This window comes from Chiloscyllium plagiosum, chromosome 12, assembly GCF_004010195.1.
Source record: "Chiloscyllium plagiosum isolate BGI_BamShark_2017 chromosome 12, ASM401019v2, whole genome shotgun sequence".
NCBI lineage: Eukaryota > Metazoa > Chordata > Chondrichthyes > Orectolobiformes > Hemiscylliidae > Chiloscyllium > Chiloscyllium plagiosum.
The window spans coordinates 45754718-45774947 of NC_057721.1; the positions used below are offsets into that span (position 1 = coordinate 45754718).

General features: G+C 41.2%; 1 protein-coding gene across 9 annotated transcripts in view; it reads right to left on the reverse strand.

Annotated features, from left to right (window-relative positions):
- Positions 1-20230, reverse strand: part of si:rp71-68n21.9 (kelch-like protein 13) — a 78836-nt gene that overhangs the window by 20683 nt on the left and 37923 nt on the right. Inside the window, exon 2 of one of the 9 annotated variants that reach the window (XM_043700953.1) lies at positions 17426-17491. The exons of the other annotated variants lie outside the window; for them this stretch is intronic. Coding sequence (XP_043556888.1) covers positions 17426-17439 — 14 coding nt within the window. The 5' untranslated portion in view covers positions 17440-17491. The remainder of the gene's footprint in view (positions 1-17425; positions 17492-20230) is intronic. 9 annotated transcript variants of the gene reach the window in all.

Sequence of the window (20230 nt, forward strand, 5' to 3'; positions counted from 1 at the left end):
CAAACCCCTGTAGTTTCCTTCCCCATCCTATGCATCCTAAAACTTGCCTAATCGCATCATAATTGTCTTTCCCCCAGCAATAACTCTTGCCCTGCATTATATACTTATCCCTTTCCAAAACTAAAGTAAACATAACCAAATTGGTGGTCACTATCACCAAAGTGCTCACCTACCTCCAAATCTAACACCTGCCCGGGTTCATTGTCCAGTATCAAATCCAATATGGCCTCGCCCCTTGTTGGCTTATCTACATACTGTGTCAGGAAACCTCCTGCACACATTGATCAAAAACTGACCCATCCAAAGTACTCAAACTGCAGTAAATAATCAAAGTATGTACCTTGCCTTACTGACTCTATTCTCATTCATTAATATCTTCCCGCAGTTTCTTTCCCACTTTTAACCACATTGTCCATTGATATATCGTGTGTAAACTTCTTAAGCATTGAAATAGTTACTGATACAGAGCAAGAATATGAAGACTCTGGACTGAGCCCCGTAAGTCCCCACTGGAAACAAATTTCCAAGCATGAAATGACTGGCACCTTTATTTCCTACTACGTTCCTTTGGAACTCATGAGATTTTAATCATCAGACCACGCTGTCATGTTCGGACTTTGTCAAAAGCTTTATCTAACTCCATAGAGGCTATGTCAAACATGTTAGTTGCATTGACCCTCTTGCTACTTCCTCAACTAACACAGCAACTGAAGAGATTTTTATGAAAATGTTCCCAAACAGCATATTGTAATTTCTCCCCAAACACATGCAAGTGGTATATTAGAATCTCTCCACCCAAATCTCCATAGTATCTTGAGCACAATTTTTCCTTCCCTGATTGTTGCTGAGCAAAGTGATATGAAGGGGAAGTAAATAGGCATTGAAGATATAATCATCCCCTTCTCACCACCTCGTAATTATGCAGTGAGTCAGAAGGTCAATTTATGGTCAGCAAAAAGCTTTGTTTGTCAGTTGCCTTCCGAGCAGTCACAGAAAATGGAAACAGAGTTTGACCTGTTTTTCTCAGTTTGGGGTGGGATTTTTTTATTTACCCCAATATGGCTATTTAGGGATAGGTATGGAATGCTAGAGGGCGGTCAATGAAACACACTCCTATGCAATTGTTTATGATCTCACCATGATCCCCACACCCACAAAATGGCCACATTCTCACTAGCTCCTGAAGGTCAGATCTCTAGTAGCAATCTCTAAGTCACAGAAGCTACCAGCATTCTGTAGCAACTTGTAGCCAATCTAGTTAGGACAGGATTTTAGCATCAAAGCGCATGATTTGCCAAGCTAATCACTATCAGCTCCTAGTTACCTGATTAGTGTTTGCTCCAGTGGGCTTGGTGGAGATGGAGAGTCACCACTGCACACATTCTTCCTATACTTAGTCTGTTGAGCACCAAATCTCAGGTTTGTAATCTCTCCCTCCAATTTACACAGACACTGCATTGTAATCTCTCCCTCAAACCTATATAAATATTACATTGTAATCTCTCCCTCAAAACTTGCACATATAGCACATGGAATCTCTCCCCCAAGCCTACGCACATCTCATTGTACTCTCTGCCCCAAACTTACAAGTACAAAGCAATGTAATGTACTGTTTCCCAAACTAGTTTCTTATGTTGCCCTCACTTGGGCCTTTGCTTTGCTCTTGGCTGGCAGTGCAGAGTTGGAACAATTCCTGCCTCCACAAAACTGATGTTTGAAAAAAGTACCCTGGAACACAGATTTGTTTTCCAGGAGGATCCGGTTTAATGAGAATCATGGTGGCTGACCCTGCATATAGTGTGGAAGGTGGGCAGAAATTCTATCTTGACGTACTGTCAATTTCTGGAAGATATGAAAACAAAGCAACAAAATTAGATCCAGCCCTTATCCGTCACACCCCCACAATATTCTCCAAGCTCCAGCCATGCCAACTCACATCCAGCACCCACCAACTATGGTCCCTCAAACCCACAATGCTAACCTATATCCTTCTTTGCTCATTTTTGCGATAGCACCATATGATTTTGTAGGCTGATCCGAGAGGGGAGGCATGGCCAACATTTGAAGTCTAATCCAGAAGACAATGTATCTGACCAATGTGGTACCCATCACTGGAGTATCAGCTGAGAAATAAGTGCCCAAGGTCATGGGGTGGGTCATTAATCTACAATCTTCTGATTTAGAGGTTACCCTGAACCACAACTGACAAATGAGAAAAAGAAATATTGATTGTCTAATATCTGGAACAAAAACAAGTTAATGTTATGAATGGATGACTAAAGCACATCAGCTTTAGGGCACTAAACAACTAATATGACAAACTTGAAGCAATGTCATCTTCTCATAAAGTTCAGAAAGCTATGTGACAAATAATATTTAAAATGTGATTATTATAAAACAATTATTTATTTATATTTATACACAATTGCACAATCACCAATTATTTTGGCACGAACCCTTAGAAGTTAGTTTGACAACGTCAGCAGAACAGTCACTTAACATACCTACTTTATCCAGGAATGTTTGGCAGGGTCTCAATAAGGTAGGATGAGGAGAATTTTGATTTCACTTTGTTATTATTATCAGATGTATCTAAATACAGCTTAAAAGTTTTGTTTTGCATACAGTGCAGCACATCATAACTACAAGGACATACAGATCATGGGGTAACAGAACATAGCAAGGAATACAAAGTTACGCCTGCAAAGAAGGAGTACAAAAAGATCAACATTAGATTTGAAATTTAAAAGGTCCATTCAGATGTCAAATAACAGCAGGGAAGAAACTGTTCTTGGATGTTGTTCATACATATATTTAAGCTGTCGGAAGAGATTAAGACTGGGGTGGGAGGGGTCTTTGATATTGGCTGTGTTTCTGTGGCAATGAGATGTTTAGATGGAGTCAATGGACAGAAAGTTGGCTTGTTTGGACTGTGCTCACAATTTTCTGTAATTTATTATGATCCTGGGCAGAGCAATTGCTGTACCAAGCCATGATGCATCCAGGCAGAATGTTTTCTATGGTGTATCTGTAAACATTGGTGCAGTTTGTTATGGATATGCCAAATTTCCTCAGCTTCCTGAGGAAGAGGAGGCATTGTTGCGCCTTCTTGACCATCACATTGTGAGTGACAGAGAGGAAAGGTAGCAAAGACTTCAAGGTCCAGACGCTCCTTATGTAACTTGTTCTGTTCTTGGCCCCACAAAAGAAAGTTCAAGACTGGCCACTGCCAAGACTTGGATGTGTTCTTTCACAGCAGGTTCAATGCCGTAGCAATTGTCCTGCAAGCATTTAAAATATCATTAGGATCCTGTGAGCATTGTGATTGTATGAGCTCCTTTATATGTGGGAGGAAATCATGTTTGCCCAACAAAACGTAGATCTGGGTTGGGGGGTGATGGAGAGGAAAATTACCTTGTTCCATTTTTTAAACTCAAGCTTGGATCCAGCAGATTGCTGTAGCTGAAAGTGGTAGCATTCTCTGGTAAGAAATAGAATAGATTCCTTTCCCACCCACACAACCTATTGTGATACTAACTTGGATAATAATAATAATAATAAAGCCAAGAACTGCAGATGTTGTAAATCTGAAACAAAGACAAAAATTGCTGGAGAAACTCAGCAGATCTGGCAGCATCTGTCCAGAGAAAGCAGGGTCAATATTTCAATACCAGTGATCTTTCATCAGATCTAACTTGGTGTCACCAGAGAAATTATGGATTTTCTCTGTTCAAATTGAATCCCAGAATAAGATTGAAGGGCTAAATGTTCTTCTTCTGCTCTGGTCTTTCTGCATTCCCATACACTTACTCAGCTCCACTGAATATTGTTGTACAATAGCCCTGCCAAAGGACTCAGAATTTTATTGAACAAACATTCTCAATTGCCATTTTAACTCAGAGTCACAGAAAAAGACCCTTCCGTCCAACTTGTCTATGCCAACCACATATTCTAACCTAATCTAGTCCTATTTGCCAACACCTGGACCATATCCCTGTAATATCTTCCTATTCATAACCCATCCAGATGACTTCTAAATATTGTAAAAGTACCAGCCTACACCACTTCTTCTGGCAGCTCATTCCATACACGCATGAAAAAGTTGCCCCTATGGTCCCTTTAAATCTTTCCCCTCTTACCCTGAACCTATGCCCTCAAGTTTTGGATTCCCCCACCTGAGGAAAATCATGCCCCTCATGATTTTATAAATCTTTACTACGTCACCCCTCAGCCTTTGATGCTCGAGGGAAAACAGCCCCAGCCTACTCAGTCTCTCATTATAGCTTAAACCGTCCAATCCTGGCAACATCTTTGTAAATCTTCTCAGAACCCTTTCAGGTTTCACAATATCCTTCCGATAGGAGGTAGACCTGAATTGCATACGATATTCCAAAAGTTGCCTGACCAATGTTCTCCTAACTCCCAATCTCAATGCTCTGACCAGTAAAGGAAAGTGTACCAAATGACTTCTTCACTATCCTATCTACCTGCAACTCCACTTTCAAGGAGCTATGAACCTGCACTCCAAGGTCTCTCTGTTCAGCAACACTCCCTAGGACCTTACCATTAAGGGTATAAGTCCTTCCCTGATTTGCCTTTCCAAAATGCAGCACCTCACATTTATCTAAATTAAATTCCATCTGCCACTCCTCAGCCCATTGGCCCATCTAATCAAGATCCCATTGCACTCTGAGGTAAACTCCTTCATTGTCCACGACACCTCCAATTTTGGTGTCATCTGCAAATTTACTAATTATACCTCCTATGTTCATATCCAAATCATTTATATAAATGACAAAAAGCAGTGGACTCAGGACCAATCCTTGTGGCACTCCACTGGTTGCAGGCCTCCAGTCTGAAAAGCAACCCTGCACTACCATCCTCTGTCTTCTACCTTTGAGCCAGTTCTATATCCAAATGGCTAGTTCTCCCTGTATTCCATTGATCTAACTTTGTTATCCAGTCTCCTATGAGGAACCTTGCCGAACGCTTTACTGAAGTCCATATAGATCTCATCCACCACTCTGCCCTCATCAATTCTCTTTGTTATTTATTCAAAAAACTCATTTAAGTTAGTGAGACATGGTTTCCCAAGCAGAAAGCCATGTTGACTATCCCTAATCAGTCCTTGCCTTTCTAAATACATGTAAATCGTATCCCTCAGGATTCCCTTCAACAACTTGCCCACCACCAATGTCAGGCTCACCGGTCTATAGTCCCCTGGCTTTTCCTTTCCACTTTTCTTAAACAGTGACACCATGTTAGCCAACGTCCAGTCTCCCTGCACTTCACCTATGACAATCGATGATACAAATATCTCAGCAAGATGCCCAGCAACCAATTCCCCAGCTTTCCAGAGATCTAGAGTACACCTGATCAGATCCTGGGGATTAAGCAACCTTTTTGTGTTTTAATACATCCAGTACCACCTCCTCTGTAATATGGACATTTCTCAAGATGTCACCACTTAATTGCCCACATTCTATATCTTCCATATCCTTCTCCACAGTAAACACTATGCAAAATACCCATTTAGAATCTCCCCCTTCTCCTGTGGTTCCACATGTAAGCTGCCTTGCAGATCTTTGAGGGGCTCTATTCTTTTCCTAGTTACCCTTTTGTCCCTGAATGTATTTTAAAAATCTCTTTGGATTCTCCTTAACCCTATTTCCCAAGGCTATCTCATGTCCCCTTTTACCAATCTTGATTTCCTTCTTCACTATACTCCTACTGCCTTTATACACTAAGCATTCACCTGATTTCTGCTGTCTATACCAGATATGTGCTTCCTTCTTTTTCTTGACCAAAACATCAATTTCTCTAGTCACCCAGCAATCCTTAAATCTACCAACCTTGCCTTTCACCCTAACAGAAAAATACTGTCTCTGGACTCCTGTTATCTCATTTTTGAAGGCTTCCCATTTTCTAGCCGTCCCTTCACCTGTGAACATCTGCCCCCAATCAGCTTTTGGAAGTTCTTACCTAATACTGTGAAAATTAACCTCCCTCCAATGTAGAACTTCAACTTTTGGATCCGGTCTATCCTTTTCCATCACGATTTTAAAACGAATAGAATTATGGTCGCTGGTCCCAAAGTACTCCTCCACTGACACCTCAGTCACCTGCCCTGCCTTATTTCCCAAGAGTAGGTCAAGATTTGCACCTTCTCTAGTAGGTACAGTCACGTACTGCATCAGATAATTTTCTTGTGTATACTTAACAAATTCCTCTCCTTCTAAACCTTTAACACTATGACAGTCCCAGTTTATGTTTGTAAAGTTAAAATCCCTGACCATAACCACCCCATTATTCTTACAGATAACTGAGATTTCTTTGCAAATTTGTTACTCAATTTCTGGCTGACTGTTGTGGGGGGGTCTACATTAAAATCCCAATAAGGTGGGATCCATTTCGTATTTCTGAGTTCTCCCAAATAACTTCCCTGGATGTATTCCTAGAAATATCCTCCCTCAATACAGCCATAATGTCATCCCTTGTCCAAAACGCCACTCCACCTCCTCTCTTACGCACCCCCCCCAAAACCTTTCTATCCTTCCTGTAGCACTTGTATCCTGGAACATCAAATTGCTAGTCCTGTCCATCCCTGAGTCATCCCTGTGCAATGATATCCCAGTCCCATGTTCCTAACCGTGCCCTGAGTTCATCTGCCTTCCCTGTTAGGCTTATTGCATTGAAGTAAATGCAGTTTAATTGATCAGTCCTATCTCATTCTCTGCTTTGTTCCTGCTGGTCCTGACTGTTTGACTTGTTTCTTTTCCCAACTGCACTAGTCTCATACTGACCTCTTTTCTCTCTATCTCCCTGAGTCCCACCACCCCCACCTTAATAATCTAAATACTCCTAAGCAGCTCTAGCTAACCTCCCTGCCAAAATATTAATCCCCTTGCAATTCAGGTGAAATCCATCCTTCTTATACAGATCACTTATGCTCCAGAAGAGATTCCATTCATCCAAAAATGTGAACCCTTCCCCCCTGCACCAGGTCCTCAGCCATGCATTCACTTGCTATATCCTCCTATTCCTACCCTCACTAGCTCATAGCACTGGGAGTAATCCAGATATTTCTACCCTCAAGGACCTTTTTATATTCCTGTCTAACTTTCAATATTCAGAATATTATCCTTTTCCCTTCCTACGTCATTATTTCCAATGTGCACAATACCTCCTATTGGCCTTTCTCTTCTTTGAGAATATTCTGCACTCTCTCCGAGATATCCTTGATCCTGGCACCAGGGAAACAACACAACATTCTGATTTCTCAGCTACAGGATCATTTGTCTGTGCCTCTGATTAGAGAGTCCCCTATCACAATCGATCGCTTTGAACCTGACGTACCCCTCATTACATTAAAGCCTTTCTCAGTATCATAAACATGGCTGTCCATGCGCCATTTCCCTGAGAATCTATCACCCTCTACATTTTCCAAAACGGTATACTTGCTTGAGATGAGTATAGCCACAGAAGGCTCCTGCCTCCTTCATCTACTTTCCTGGAGGCAACCCATCTACCTGACTGTATTTGCCTTCCATCACACTCCCAACTCCTGTAAATTGTGGGCGGCACGGTGGCCCAGTGGTTAGCACTATTGCCTCACAGCGCCAGAGACCCGGGTTCAATTCCCGCCTCAGACGACTGACTATGTGGAGTTTGCACGTTCTCCCCATGTCTGCGTGGGTTTCCTCCGGGTGCTCCGGTTTCCTCCCACAGTCCAAAAATGTGTAGGTCAGGTGAATTGGCCATGCTAAATTGCCCGTAGTGTTAGGTGCAGGGGTAAATATAGGGGAATGGGTCTGGGTGGGTTGTGCTTCGGCAGGTCGGTGTGGACTTGTTGGGCCGAAGGGCTGTTTCCACACTGTAAGTAATCTAATCTAGTAATCTAATCTAAATTCTTCATTGTCTCTAACTACTGCTCCAACTGAGCCATGTCTTCCAAGAAGATTCGTAACCAAGCACACTTACTGCTGACATGATCATCAGTAACATGGAAAATCTCCCTGAACTCTGGAGAAAGTGAGGATGGCAGATGCTGGAAAGCAGAGTCGAAGAGTCTGGCGCTGCAAAAGCACCAGGCAGCATGTAAGGAACAGGAGAGTCAATGTTTCAAGCATAAGCCATTCATCAGGAATGAGGCTTGTTGGCCAGGGGGCTGAGAGATAAATGGGAGAAGGTGGGGCTGGGGGAAAGGTAGCTGGGAATGTGATAGGTAAATGAAGGTGGGGGTGAAGGTGATAGTCGGAGAGGAGGGTGGAGCAGATAGGTGGGAAGGAAGATGGACAGGTAGGACCATTCAACAGGGTAAGTTGGGAGATTGGGACTGGGATAAGGTGGGGGGGAGGGGAAAGAGGGAAACAGGTAAAATCCACATTGTTCCTGTGTGGTTGGAGGGTCCTAAGATGGAAGATGAGATGTTCTTCCTCCAGGCGTCGGGTGGTTGGGGAGTCGCGATGGGTTGGGAGGTTGGGACTGAGATAAGGTGAGGGGAGGAGAAGTGGCAAGGACAGAATCCCCTGGTCCTCACATTCCACCCTACCAATCTCTCCACCATTTCTGTCAACTACAAACAGACCTGACCACCAGAGAAATATTTCCCTCTCCACCCCTATCTGCGGTTCGGAGGAAATGGCCTCTCTGTGTCTCCCTTGTCAGATCCATCAACCCACCCTCCCCTTCCAGCACTTTCCCCGCCATCGCAAATTGCAAACACCTCCCCCCTCACCTTCATCCAAGGCCCCAAACAATCCTTCGACATCTGACAGAAATTTGTCTGTACTTCCACACACGTCACCTACTGCATCAGTTGAACCCGATATGGTCTCCTCTACATTGTAGAGACAGGATGCCAACTTGCAGATCATTTCAGAGAACACCTTTGGGACACTAGTACTGAACAACCCCACCACCCTGTGCCGAACACTTCATCTCCCCCTCCCACTCCGTCAAGGACATGCAGGTCCTGGGCCTCCTCCATCGCCAAACCTTAACCACCTGATGCCTGGAGGAAGAATGCCTCATCTTCTGTCTTGGGACCCTCCAACCACACGGGATCAATGTGGATTTCACCGGTTTTCTCATTCCCCTCACCCCACCTTATCCCAGTCCAAACCTCCCAACTTGGCACCGCCCTCTTGAACGGTCCTACCTGTCCATCTTCCTTCCCACCTATCTGCTCCACCCTCCTCTCCGAAATATCACTTTCACCCCAATATTCATCTACCTATCGCATTCCCAGCTACCTACCCCCCAGCCCCACCACCCTCCCATTTATCTCTCAGCCCTCTTGACCCACAAGTCTCATTCCTGATGAAGGGCTTATACCTGAAATGTCAACTCTCCTGCTCCTCACATGCTGCCTAACCAGCTGCCCATTTCCAGCGCCACACTCTTGACTCTCCCTAAACTCCCACATCCAACAGGAAGGGTACATCTCTCTACTAAAGGCCATCTTTGCACCTTAACAATCTACAGACTCAGAAAATAGCACCGCCTTACTACTCTTAAAATCACTGCTCAAAGCTAACTCAGTATCTATGTTTTATATTGTTAAAATTTAATCAAGAGACAGATCTCAATAAAACATATAATAAAAAAAAAACCCACTCTGCTCACTATTGTAGATTTACAAAAAACAACAAGGTTACACTTAAAAAACTATGCGCTTAGCTGCTCCCATGCTGAGAACTCTCCCACACAGGTTCCTCTAAGATCAGCTTTGAATTTCACTGTTTGTTAATTTTTCTTAGATGCACTCCGATGTTCAGAGATTCTTGAACTCAAACAGCATAGGCAGAAGCTGTGCAGACTCATTGCTGTCTCAGACAACGATGTTGGTTTCTTTCTCATTTGATTCACTGACCATGTGGTCACTGCCTTTGTCCCTCTTCCTCACTTTTAAAGTTGTTGTTTTGATTTTTTTTCTCCAAAGTTTCAAAACAATGCAATTACTGTTCCTGTAATTCGAGGAAAACAGCTCAAGCAGCTAAAATACCTCAAAAAGGAGCAGCTGTTACAGCCACAATTATTTTCTCATCCTCCAGCTTGAATTACCCAGAATCCAACTAGAGAGTGTATTTTTATGCAAGGCCGTGTCATGCTGCTGTGTCTCACTCCTCAAGTCTGGACCAGTACTGTAATGACTCACAATCAATGCATTGCATGCTTTTGATACGTTTGTTCCTATCTTTATAAGGGAGGATTCATGCTTTAGTTCATAACACTTGCCTTGAAATTGGAATGTTACAGATTTACATCCCACTTCAGGTAGATTTTGAACACAAAATCTCAAATGTTGTGCCAGTGCTACACAGTTGAGGTGATATCTTTCTGATGAGATTTTAAACTGAAGCCCCTTTGCCCTGTGTGCTGTTTGAGGATCTTGTTCTACCTAGAAGCGGTTATGTCTCCTGTATTAAAGCTGTTACTATGCTTTAAGTGTAGTTCCTGGTTGTGAAATGCTGTGGGACATTCTGAAGTTCTGAATGCTGATTTGTAGATGCATTTTTTGTGGTATTTAATTAATGCTATTTTTGTGTATTGCTGTGGAGGTTGGTGACTTGGATCCTTGAGGATTATGTTCATTATAGCACCAGTCATTAAGAAATGTGTTTGCAAGGTGCAGGGAATAACTATGTCAAACTGATATGATTTCGTTAACATTTTGTTAAAGGAAATTTTATCAGATACCAGCTTTGAAATCAATAGACTTGAGACAATAGGTCAGTTGTTAACGAGCATGATGGAGTTGAAGGATTGCAGGGTCAATTTAGAAAGACATGCCCTTTAACAAAAGTTATAAAATTTCATTTCTGTGTTCAACTGAAGTTGAAATTTGGCAAAATTAACTCCCTATGTGAGACATTGTTAATCCTATATTGTCAGCTCTCAGCTTTGCTCCATTGAATTATTTAAAAATAATTAACTGGAGAACAAAGGAGAGATACTGATTTGCAGCATTTGAACCTTTGTTAGAACTATGAAAAGATCACTATTGATCACTCCAGCTTAATTCCTAATCAGCTCGCCTGAGCAACAAAAGATAACCCGTGTTCTTTAATTTGGTTGGCAGTGAAATGACTGAATAGATTAAAACCATAAGATTGCAGGAACTGAAGTAGACCATTCAACCAACTGAGTCTGCTTTGCCATTCCGTGAATTCATAGTTGATTTGACAATTCTCAACTGCGCTTTCCTGCCTTTTCCCCATAAGCCTTGACTCCCTTCCTGATTAAAAATCTCAACTTTGAATATACCTAACATCCTAAACTCGACAGTTCTCAGCAGCAAATAATTCCACAGATTGACTGCTTGAGAGAGGAAATTTTCCCACAACTCCATCTTAAATGTATGACCTCTTATTCTATGCCCTCTGATCCTAGACCCTCACAGAAGGGGAAATGGCCTTTCCATATCCATCCTGTCAAATCCCCAGAAAACAGTGTATATTTTAGTAAGGTCACATCTCATTATTCTAAATGAGTATAGGCCCAAACTATTCGGCTCTCATCATGAGACAGTCTCTCCCTATCTGGTATGAGCCTACTGAACTTTGTTGTGGTTCTGTTCGCCGAGCTGGATGTTTTTGTTGCAAACGTTTCGTCCCCTGGCTAGGCGACATCATCAGTGCTTGGGAGCCTCCTGCGAAGCGCTTTTTTGATGTTTCCTCCGGTGTTTATAGTGGTCTGTCCCTGCCGCTTCCGGTTGCCTACTGAACTTTCTCTGGAAATCCACCAGGAGCAGATCAATTACCTAATACATGCTCAGATGAAGGGCTTATGCCCGAAACATCAATTCTCCTGCTACTTGGGTGCTGCCTGATCTGCTGTGCTTTTCCAGCACCACACTCTCGACTCTGATCTCCAGCATCTGCAGTCCTCACTTTTTTCCCCTCAGATCAGTGACTGTTATATACTTACATTGTACACTTGTACATACCCAAATCAACTTTTCCTTATATTCTTGGATCCATGCTCATTTTATACCAAGACACAACTACTAGATATTTGAATCAATACTGGTTACATACCTAGATTACCTTTATTATATATTTAGTCCAGTGCCCATTGCATGCTCAGACTAATGCCTGTCACATACCTAGATGAGTATCCATTGCATGTTTGCAGCAGTGCCGTTTACATATTTGGATCTACTCTGTTATTGAAGTAGATCAGTGCACATTACATACCCAAATCAGTGGTTATTACATAGCGAGCTAATTGCCTGTTACAAATCTGAATCAGTGCTCATTGTATATCCAGGTGTGTACTCTTAGATCCTTGCTTGGATCAGTGCCTATTACATATCCAGAACAACTCTGTTTTACGTTGTATATGTGGATTAATGTACATTACATACCCATTCCTGTGCCCTTCGCACACAGCAGCACCGATACCTACTTAAATTAGTACCATTACATAGCCAATGCAGTTTCCTATTATGTATCTAGATCAGGTTACACACTTGGATCAGTGTTCATTACACACTTGGGCCCAACAAGGTGGATAGAAAAGAAGAAGAGATTTCTGCCAGTATCCTGTTCAACCTTCAACCTTCTACCATATCACTAACATAGATTATTGGACCATTTATTCAATTGCTGTGTTGCCTTGTTGTGGGCAGTTTAGCAAGTACAGTTCAAATGTACTTCATCAATGGTGAAGATCTGCTGGACCTTCTGAGGTTGCGAATAGTGCGTTATTAAGACAGGTCCGATCTTTTTTCTTTTATTCTAAGCTTTGCAGCTTTGGCAAATGTTTTCTAACAAATGGAAAGATCTTCTAACATGTTGATCAGATGATGTTGGCAGAGCCCCTTCATCCACCTATCCACTTGGCCACAGTTTGTAAAAAGCTGGGATTAGCAGGAGGAAAGGAGGATGGAAACAACACATTCCGTATGTGCCATCATAATAACAAAGGGAAAAATCCGATGTTTGAGTGGAAAAAATGTCCTGTTAACAGTAATAATCTCCAGCAATTGAAATTATGGGAAGCATACATTAAAGCTCTTTATTAGTAATTGTGCCTAAGGCATGATAATAGTAATTTTTATGTTGCTGAAAAATATGTAAGCTGCTTATTCCAAAAAAGCCTACTTATTTATTTAACCAGCTAAACAACAAGAGAAGGGGAATATTCTTCCCCAAAAGATTTTCACATCAGTAACAAATGTGTGAACCTGGACTGAGTTAAAACTCAAGAGTAATGCATACCTGTTCCTCTCATCAGTATTTTAATAGCTACCTACTAATTTGCTAATCAATTAACTCTTATTAAATGAAGAGAGACTTTGCCTTCAGTAATGGAATTCCCTCAATTGATACATACAAAACTCCAAAGTATATTGTTGCAAGTGTACTTTCCTTTGTGCATCTGACATAACAACTTTGTAAATATGCTTTTATAAGTGAACTTAGATATTCTGTTGTACACAGAGGAAACCTTAATTAGTGAACCAGGCAACTTTAGAATGGTTACTGAAATGAAGAAAAGTTTGGATATCAACATGCCATGTACCATACCTGGCTAAGATGAATAGAAAATGCTCAGCATCTAACCATCTTGAAACCATCAATTCCAGAACTGTACAAGAGAATTCTGACAACTCTCTAAATTTTCTTGCCTCTATTTCATAAAGCATCTGGCTTCAACTTGTCACAAAACTCAGGGCTGAGATTGCTGACTTGACGTATAAATGTGCAACTCCATACAGTGTGTGATCTACTAAAGCATCACACCTTTCTTAATCCTACAAGATTCTGTGATTACAAAATGGTAGAACATGCCTGATCAGCAGGTTCGTGTTCAATTTGGTCTGTGCAAGATTAATAAGAACTTGCTCATATAGTCACATAAAATTCCTATTACAAGTTAACTCATTTCAAGCCAATAGGTTAATGTAATATATAAATGAATTTTATACAAATATGCAAGTGTTCATTATCAATGCTACATTGGACAATGTATGCTGCTTAAACATTTCTCACTTTCTCAGAGTTTGCACCTGAATGATGTCAGCAGGAATGTCAGTGGGAATATATGGGAGGTCAGTTAGGAATATATGGTGAGATTGGTAGGTATGAGATTATTGATGTCGAGAAAATATAGTCTGATCCTGCAGCAAAGGTTTAAACAGAAAAACGAGAATCGTGCCTGTGAGCAGTGAGAGGCATGCTATTAGTATCTAATCTTGTCTCAATTAAACGCATTGTCAGGCACTGGAGAAAAAGTGAATGTTGACAGTTCCTGACATGAAAGTCAGAACAAATCTCTGGCAACTCCAGCTCGCCATTTGCTCTTCCAGGCCTCCATTTGGACAGTAAACCACAATATTTCACATTATCTTACACGGACAGGATTACCCGTCACATACATGTCATCCGTCCGAAGAAATTTGCATCAGACTTGCACCAGCCTCTCCACATTATTATGACACATCTCCAACTCACGTACAATGCACTTCTCCACTTGTGACTGCACTTTAGAGTGCACCAGTACCTTTCATTTGAATGTCACTGCTAGGACACTTTGTATGTACAAACAAGCTTCTATCTCCTGGATTGGGCCAGAGTGCATCTCAGGCTTCCTCACTTACTCTTTTCGTGCTCACTTACGTTATACCTACTTGGATGTTTGGAATATCTTTGACTTGTTTTGCCTTTTTGTGCTTTACTCCCTCATTCAGAAGTTAAAGGATCACAGTACGCATGTCTTACCCTGCCATTTCCTACAGAAACAAAGCCAGACAGCTTGTCATGGTTGTCAGCAATGATCAGGCAAGGGGGAGACTATGTTGCTGTAGAGCACTGAGCTACATCAGTATTACATCTACATGTGGTGGCTGCTTATGCAGCAAATACACTGCAATCAAATGACCACATCTCAAAGTGTAAGGGGCACAGTCCTTGGTTAAGTAAAAGAAGAAAGCCTTCAATCAAGGGGTGAAGAAGTCAGTCGGGGATTGGAGGCAGCATGGTGGGATGCAGAGGGGACAGTAATTGTGAAGGGGACTGTGCAATTTATGTATATTTTTAATACAATTTATTGTAATTTGGAGTTTTAGTTTTGAGTTGGTAACATGGGGGCTTTCTGGGTGTCTGAAGTTAATACACAACTTGCAAATATTTCTGTAGACATGATGATTTCTTTTGAAACAGCTTTTACACTCTAGATTTAGACTTAATGGTTCTTGTTTCACCATTATTGGATTTCTTGTTTATCTAAGGTAGTCAAAGGGCCATGTAGAGATAGTCCACGGAGGATATACTAAACCATCAAGAACCAGAAGTCGAACAATGATGGTCATTAGGAGACAAGGGATACTCTTTGCAACCATAGCAGATTACTCTGTTAGGTATCCCCGACTGAAGGCAAGCAGAGTTACAATGCTGCCTATTCTTCGATCCTGGCCATCATGAAGCAGCTGATAATTCTGCTGGGAATATGGTTCTGATGCTTGGATTAGTCTGGGAGTGGGGAAAGGGGCCTTATAGCATAATGCTTTAATATTCACAGCTGGGCTCTGCACAACTGAGCTGAGAATTTGGCAGCAGTGTTCAGGGGAGGACACTGAAGACATTGAGGAAGAGGAACTTCTGCAAAGATAGACCACTGCAGCATCAGGCTCAAAAGCCATACACGACTGGTAATCCAATAGATGTGAGCAAGATGTAGTGATCATCCATTGATTGTCATTTGTCCCTATCTATTCCCAACAGTAAATGTAGTTTTTCTTTGTTGTTTTCTTAGTTTCTGCAGCTGTTGAAGAAAAGTGAATGTTTTCAGCCATTTGAAAGTTTTTCAGAGTATGATGCTCCTACATTGAACTATGAGGAGATGTTAGGCTACACTGGATCTGAGGGAAAGAATAGTATTCCTTAAAATGGGAAAATACAAAGGTTGGGTAAACTGCATAACTTGGTTCTTATTGCCACTGTTACAAAAAGCGTTGATCAGATAGGGATGATGTAAAATAGCAATAGATTTAGGAACATACACATGTATTTGCAATGAAATGTTAGCTATGCCACTTATGTACCCTCAGAAGCACTTTGTTCAATCCCCCTCCTACTATCTGCACTGGGAAAGAGCAACTCTTGTCTGGCAGTGCTTGACTTGGTGCATAGTTGGACTTTATCAATAGTGCTGATACTGGGAGTCCCAAGAAACGTTGGTCATGGTGAATACTTCCACATTGCTGAGCAGAAGGTAGTGTGAGTGTAGTCCATGGAGGCATGGTACATGAGTAATAAGGCAAACTGCAGAGAATAGCTTGAAAAAACACCTGAGGGCTCATGGAGAGAGTCCCTCTATAGAGTTAACTCTTCGTGAACTCCTGGTAAAATTAACCCTTAGAGTTTATTTTCAAATATAAAAGAATAATATAGGGTTAATATTTAAAGCCTTCAATAATTTGGTACAAATTAAAAAAATAAAGAAATGATGTATATTGCAGAGAACATGACCAGCATGGCTTGCAGCTGAATACAAAATGTGCAATCTCAGCCAGAAGTCATTCACTTATATTGAAATGAATACATTGGGGATAGATAGAAAACAATCTATTAGTTTTAGTTACCAGATTGTCACTAACATAGGATCCAATTATAAGTATTTGCACACCAACATGTTATTTTTGATTTTGAGTGCTGACAGCTCCATTGGGAGAACATATCTGCTTTGCCAAGAGAATTTACTTTAAGACAGCAGAACCCAAGGCCTGTTGTCTGGTTATGACCAAATTTCAAACCTATTTCTTGCTGATTAATAGCATATTTCCATTATTTAACTTATTGATATAAAAGTTTTATTTTTAAGAAGTATCAAAATGCTGTCCACTGAATAAAAGTATTTTAGTGAACAGTTTAATCACCTAACATTTACATTTTTAGAACTATGGTTTAAAAATTTCTACTTTATTCAAAGAGTATGACCGCACAGTGGCACAGTAGCCAGCACAGTGGCTCAGTGGTTAGCACTGCAGCCTCAAAGTGCCAAACACCTGGGTTCGATTCAAACCTTGGGCCTATCTGTATGGAGTTTGCATGTTATCTCTGTGTCTGTGTGAGTTTGCTCTGGTTTGCTCACACAATCGAAAGATGTACAGGTTAGGTGAATTGGCCATGCTAAATAGCCCATAGTGTTACATACATTAGTCAGGGGTAAATGTAGGGAAATGGGTCTGGCAGGGTTACTCTTCGGATGGTAGGTGTGGACTTATTGGGCCGAAGGGCCTGTTTCCACACTGTAGGGAATCTATAATTGTATAAAGAGCTCTTACACTGAAATAGAAGCCTCTGTGCATCCCTGTTCAACTATTTAAATATAAAAAGACTTGGTTTAAAGCCAAACATTGTTAATATGTTTCTGGTGGGAAGAAAGCATTTTATTATTGCTAAAAATATTGTCCTACCTATGCTGTTCCATGGTGCTGATCAAACATGGCCCAATTATATCCTAGACTGAACTGATTTATCACCTGGAACAACAACAGATGGTTTTCATTATTGGTACAACACATTTATTTCATAATTCTGTTCCTTAAAAAAAAGTGTTTGATGTGAGAGCCAGCCACAGAATTACACCAGGCTATCGTGAATGCAGGACAGTAGATAATGTAAACTGAACTGTCAATAGCAAGCTAATTTATGCATTTTTAAAAATAATGTAGAGTTTTGAGAGTTTGACTAGTTCATAGGCAAATCTTACTGTGTTTGATTCTTCTACCAAGACCATTCCTTTCTCTTAAACTAGAAAGAAGTTTGGTGAAAAAGAAATTCAGCTTCATTTTACAGTGTACAATGGGGACAAGAAAGATCATGTTTTCAAATATCATGCTGGAGCACTCCTTCCGCAGGTACAAAAACCAGCCCATAAATACTCATGGACACATTTCCAAAAGTGCCTTGGTTAAATTTGGTTTGATTGCTTTAATTACATTGTAGTTAATACATATCAGATGTAGATATATAGTTTTATGGAGCAATATGTGTAAGCTCTATCTCCATTCTTTTCACTAGTTTTAAGTTATACCTTTAGTATTGTGGAATGGAGCACAGCGAAAATTGAAAATAAAAAATGCTGGAAATCACAGCGGGTCAGGCAGCTTCCATGGAGAGAAAGCAAGCTAACGTTTCGAGGTTAGATGACGGTTAATCAGAGCTGAAGCCCAGCTCTGATGAAGAGTCATCTTGAGTTGAACTGTTAGCTTGCTTTCTTTCCATCATGTTGCCTGATCAGCTGAGATCTCTAGCATTTTTTGTTTTCAGTTCCAATTCCAGCAGCTGCAGTAATTTGCTCCTACGCTTAGAAAATTGTTGCATCAGGGAGACCACTCAAACTTACTGCATTCAATAACAGTCAGGCGAATACTTAGCTGACATTAGTCTTTGGATTTGATATTGTTACAAATTCCTTTTGTATGACAGCATTTATCTGAGCTGTGCAGGAGCTAGCTATCTGTGAATTGTAACATTTAAAAGAATCAAGTTTCCAGTGGTTGCTAAGGGGTAAACATTTAAACGTGTGTATGGGTGGGGGCTTGTTGCGAGGTTTTCAAAAGGTCCCTCGAGGAACACTGAGGAGCAGTTCAAAGATTACAGGCAGTTGATGGAGATACAATAAAACAGTATGTGAGAGATAAACAGACAGAAATAGTTTTCATGTTAAGTAGGATTGTTTCAGCTAGACTGAAGGTAGCTGAGCTACATTGGTTCTGTGTGTTAGGGCTCCAGAAGAAATCTCTAAATATTTGGACCGTTTGGTGCCATTGTCACTTAGTATAAAGTTTTCAAACCTGTTTGATGCATGTGAACAAGATCTACTAGTGGAAGGCTGCTGTTGTGCCTGTGAGTAAGTGCTGGAGTGCCGTTTCCAGATTGCCTGAGTGATATAGTCTCAGGATCAACCAGAATGTGATTAGTCATCAAGGCAATCCATGACTGAATGGCTCATGGGAAAAACTCAAGGCCAGATCATCAAACGTGGAGCATTAGAATCTTTATGACATTTTAAAGAGATTTCATGATCCACTGTGCAACCAACACCTGGAGAGGATTGCTGAGAAATCTGAGACCTGTCTTGATCACATTTGCTATTTTATATACTCTGTGGGCTGACTGATTGTAGTTGTTGCTAGTATTTGCCTCAAGGTAATTCTGACTGTTAGAAACGAGTGGGAGTGGCCAAAGATTTGGAAAATAAGGTATAATGTGGGGAAAAGTAAAATTGTCCATTTTAGCAAGAAGAAGAAAAAGAGAAACATTATCTAAATGGTGAGAGATTGCATAACTCTGAGATGCAGAGGGACTTAGATATCCTTGTATATGAATCCCAAAAGGTCAGTTTGCAATACAGCAAGTAATTAGGAAAGCTTATAGAATGTCATTGTTTATTGTGAGGGGAAGTGAATACAAAAGTAGTAAAGCTACGCAATAGTTATACAGAGCATTACTGACATCAATAGACAATAGACAACAGACAATAGGTGCAGGAGCAGGCCATTCTGCCCTTCGAGTCTCCACCACCATTCAATATGATCATGGCTGATCATCCTTAATCAGTATCCTGTTCCTGCCTTATCTCCATAACCCTTGATTCCACTATCTTTGAGAGCTCTATCCAACTCTTTCTTAAATGAATCCAGAGAGTGGGCCTGCACTGCCCTCTGGAGTAGAACATTACACACAGCCACTGGGTGAAGAAGTTTCTCCTCTCTGGGTGAAGAAGTTTCTCCTCATCTCTGTCCTAAATGGTCTGCCCCGTATTTTTAAGCTGTGTCCTCTGGTTCGGCACTCACCCATCAGCGGAAACATGTTTCCTGCTGCCAGAGTGTTCAATCCTTTCATAATCTTATATGTCTCAATCAGATCCCCTCTCAGTCTTCTAAACTCAAGGGTATACAAGCCCAGTCGCTTCAGTCTTTCCGTGTAAGGTAATCCCGCCATTCTAGGAATTGACCTCGTGAACCTACGCTGCACTCCCTCAAAAGCCAGAATGTCTTTCCTCAAATTTGGAGACCAGAACTGCACACAATGTTCCAGGTGTGGTCTCACCAGGGCCCTGTACAGCTGCAGAAGAACCTCTTTGCTTCTATACTCAATCCCTCTTGTTATGAAGGCCAGCATGCTATTAGCCTTCTTCACTACCTGCATGCTTACCTTCATTGACTACAAAGATCCCTTTGTACTGCCCCTTTACCTAAATTAATTCCATTGAG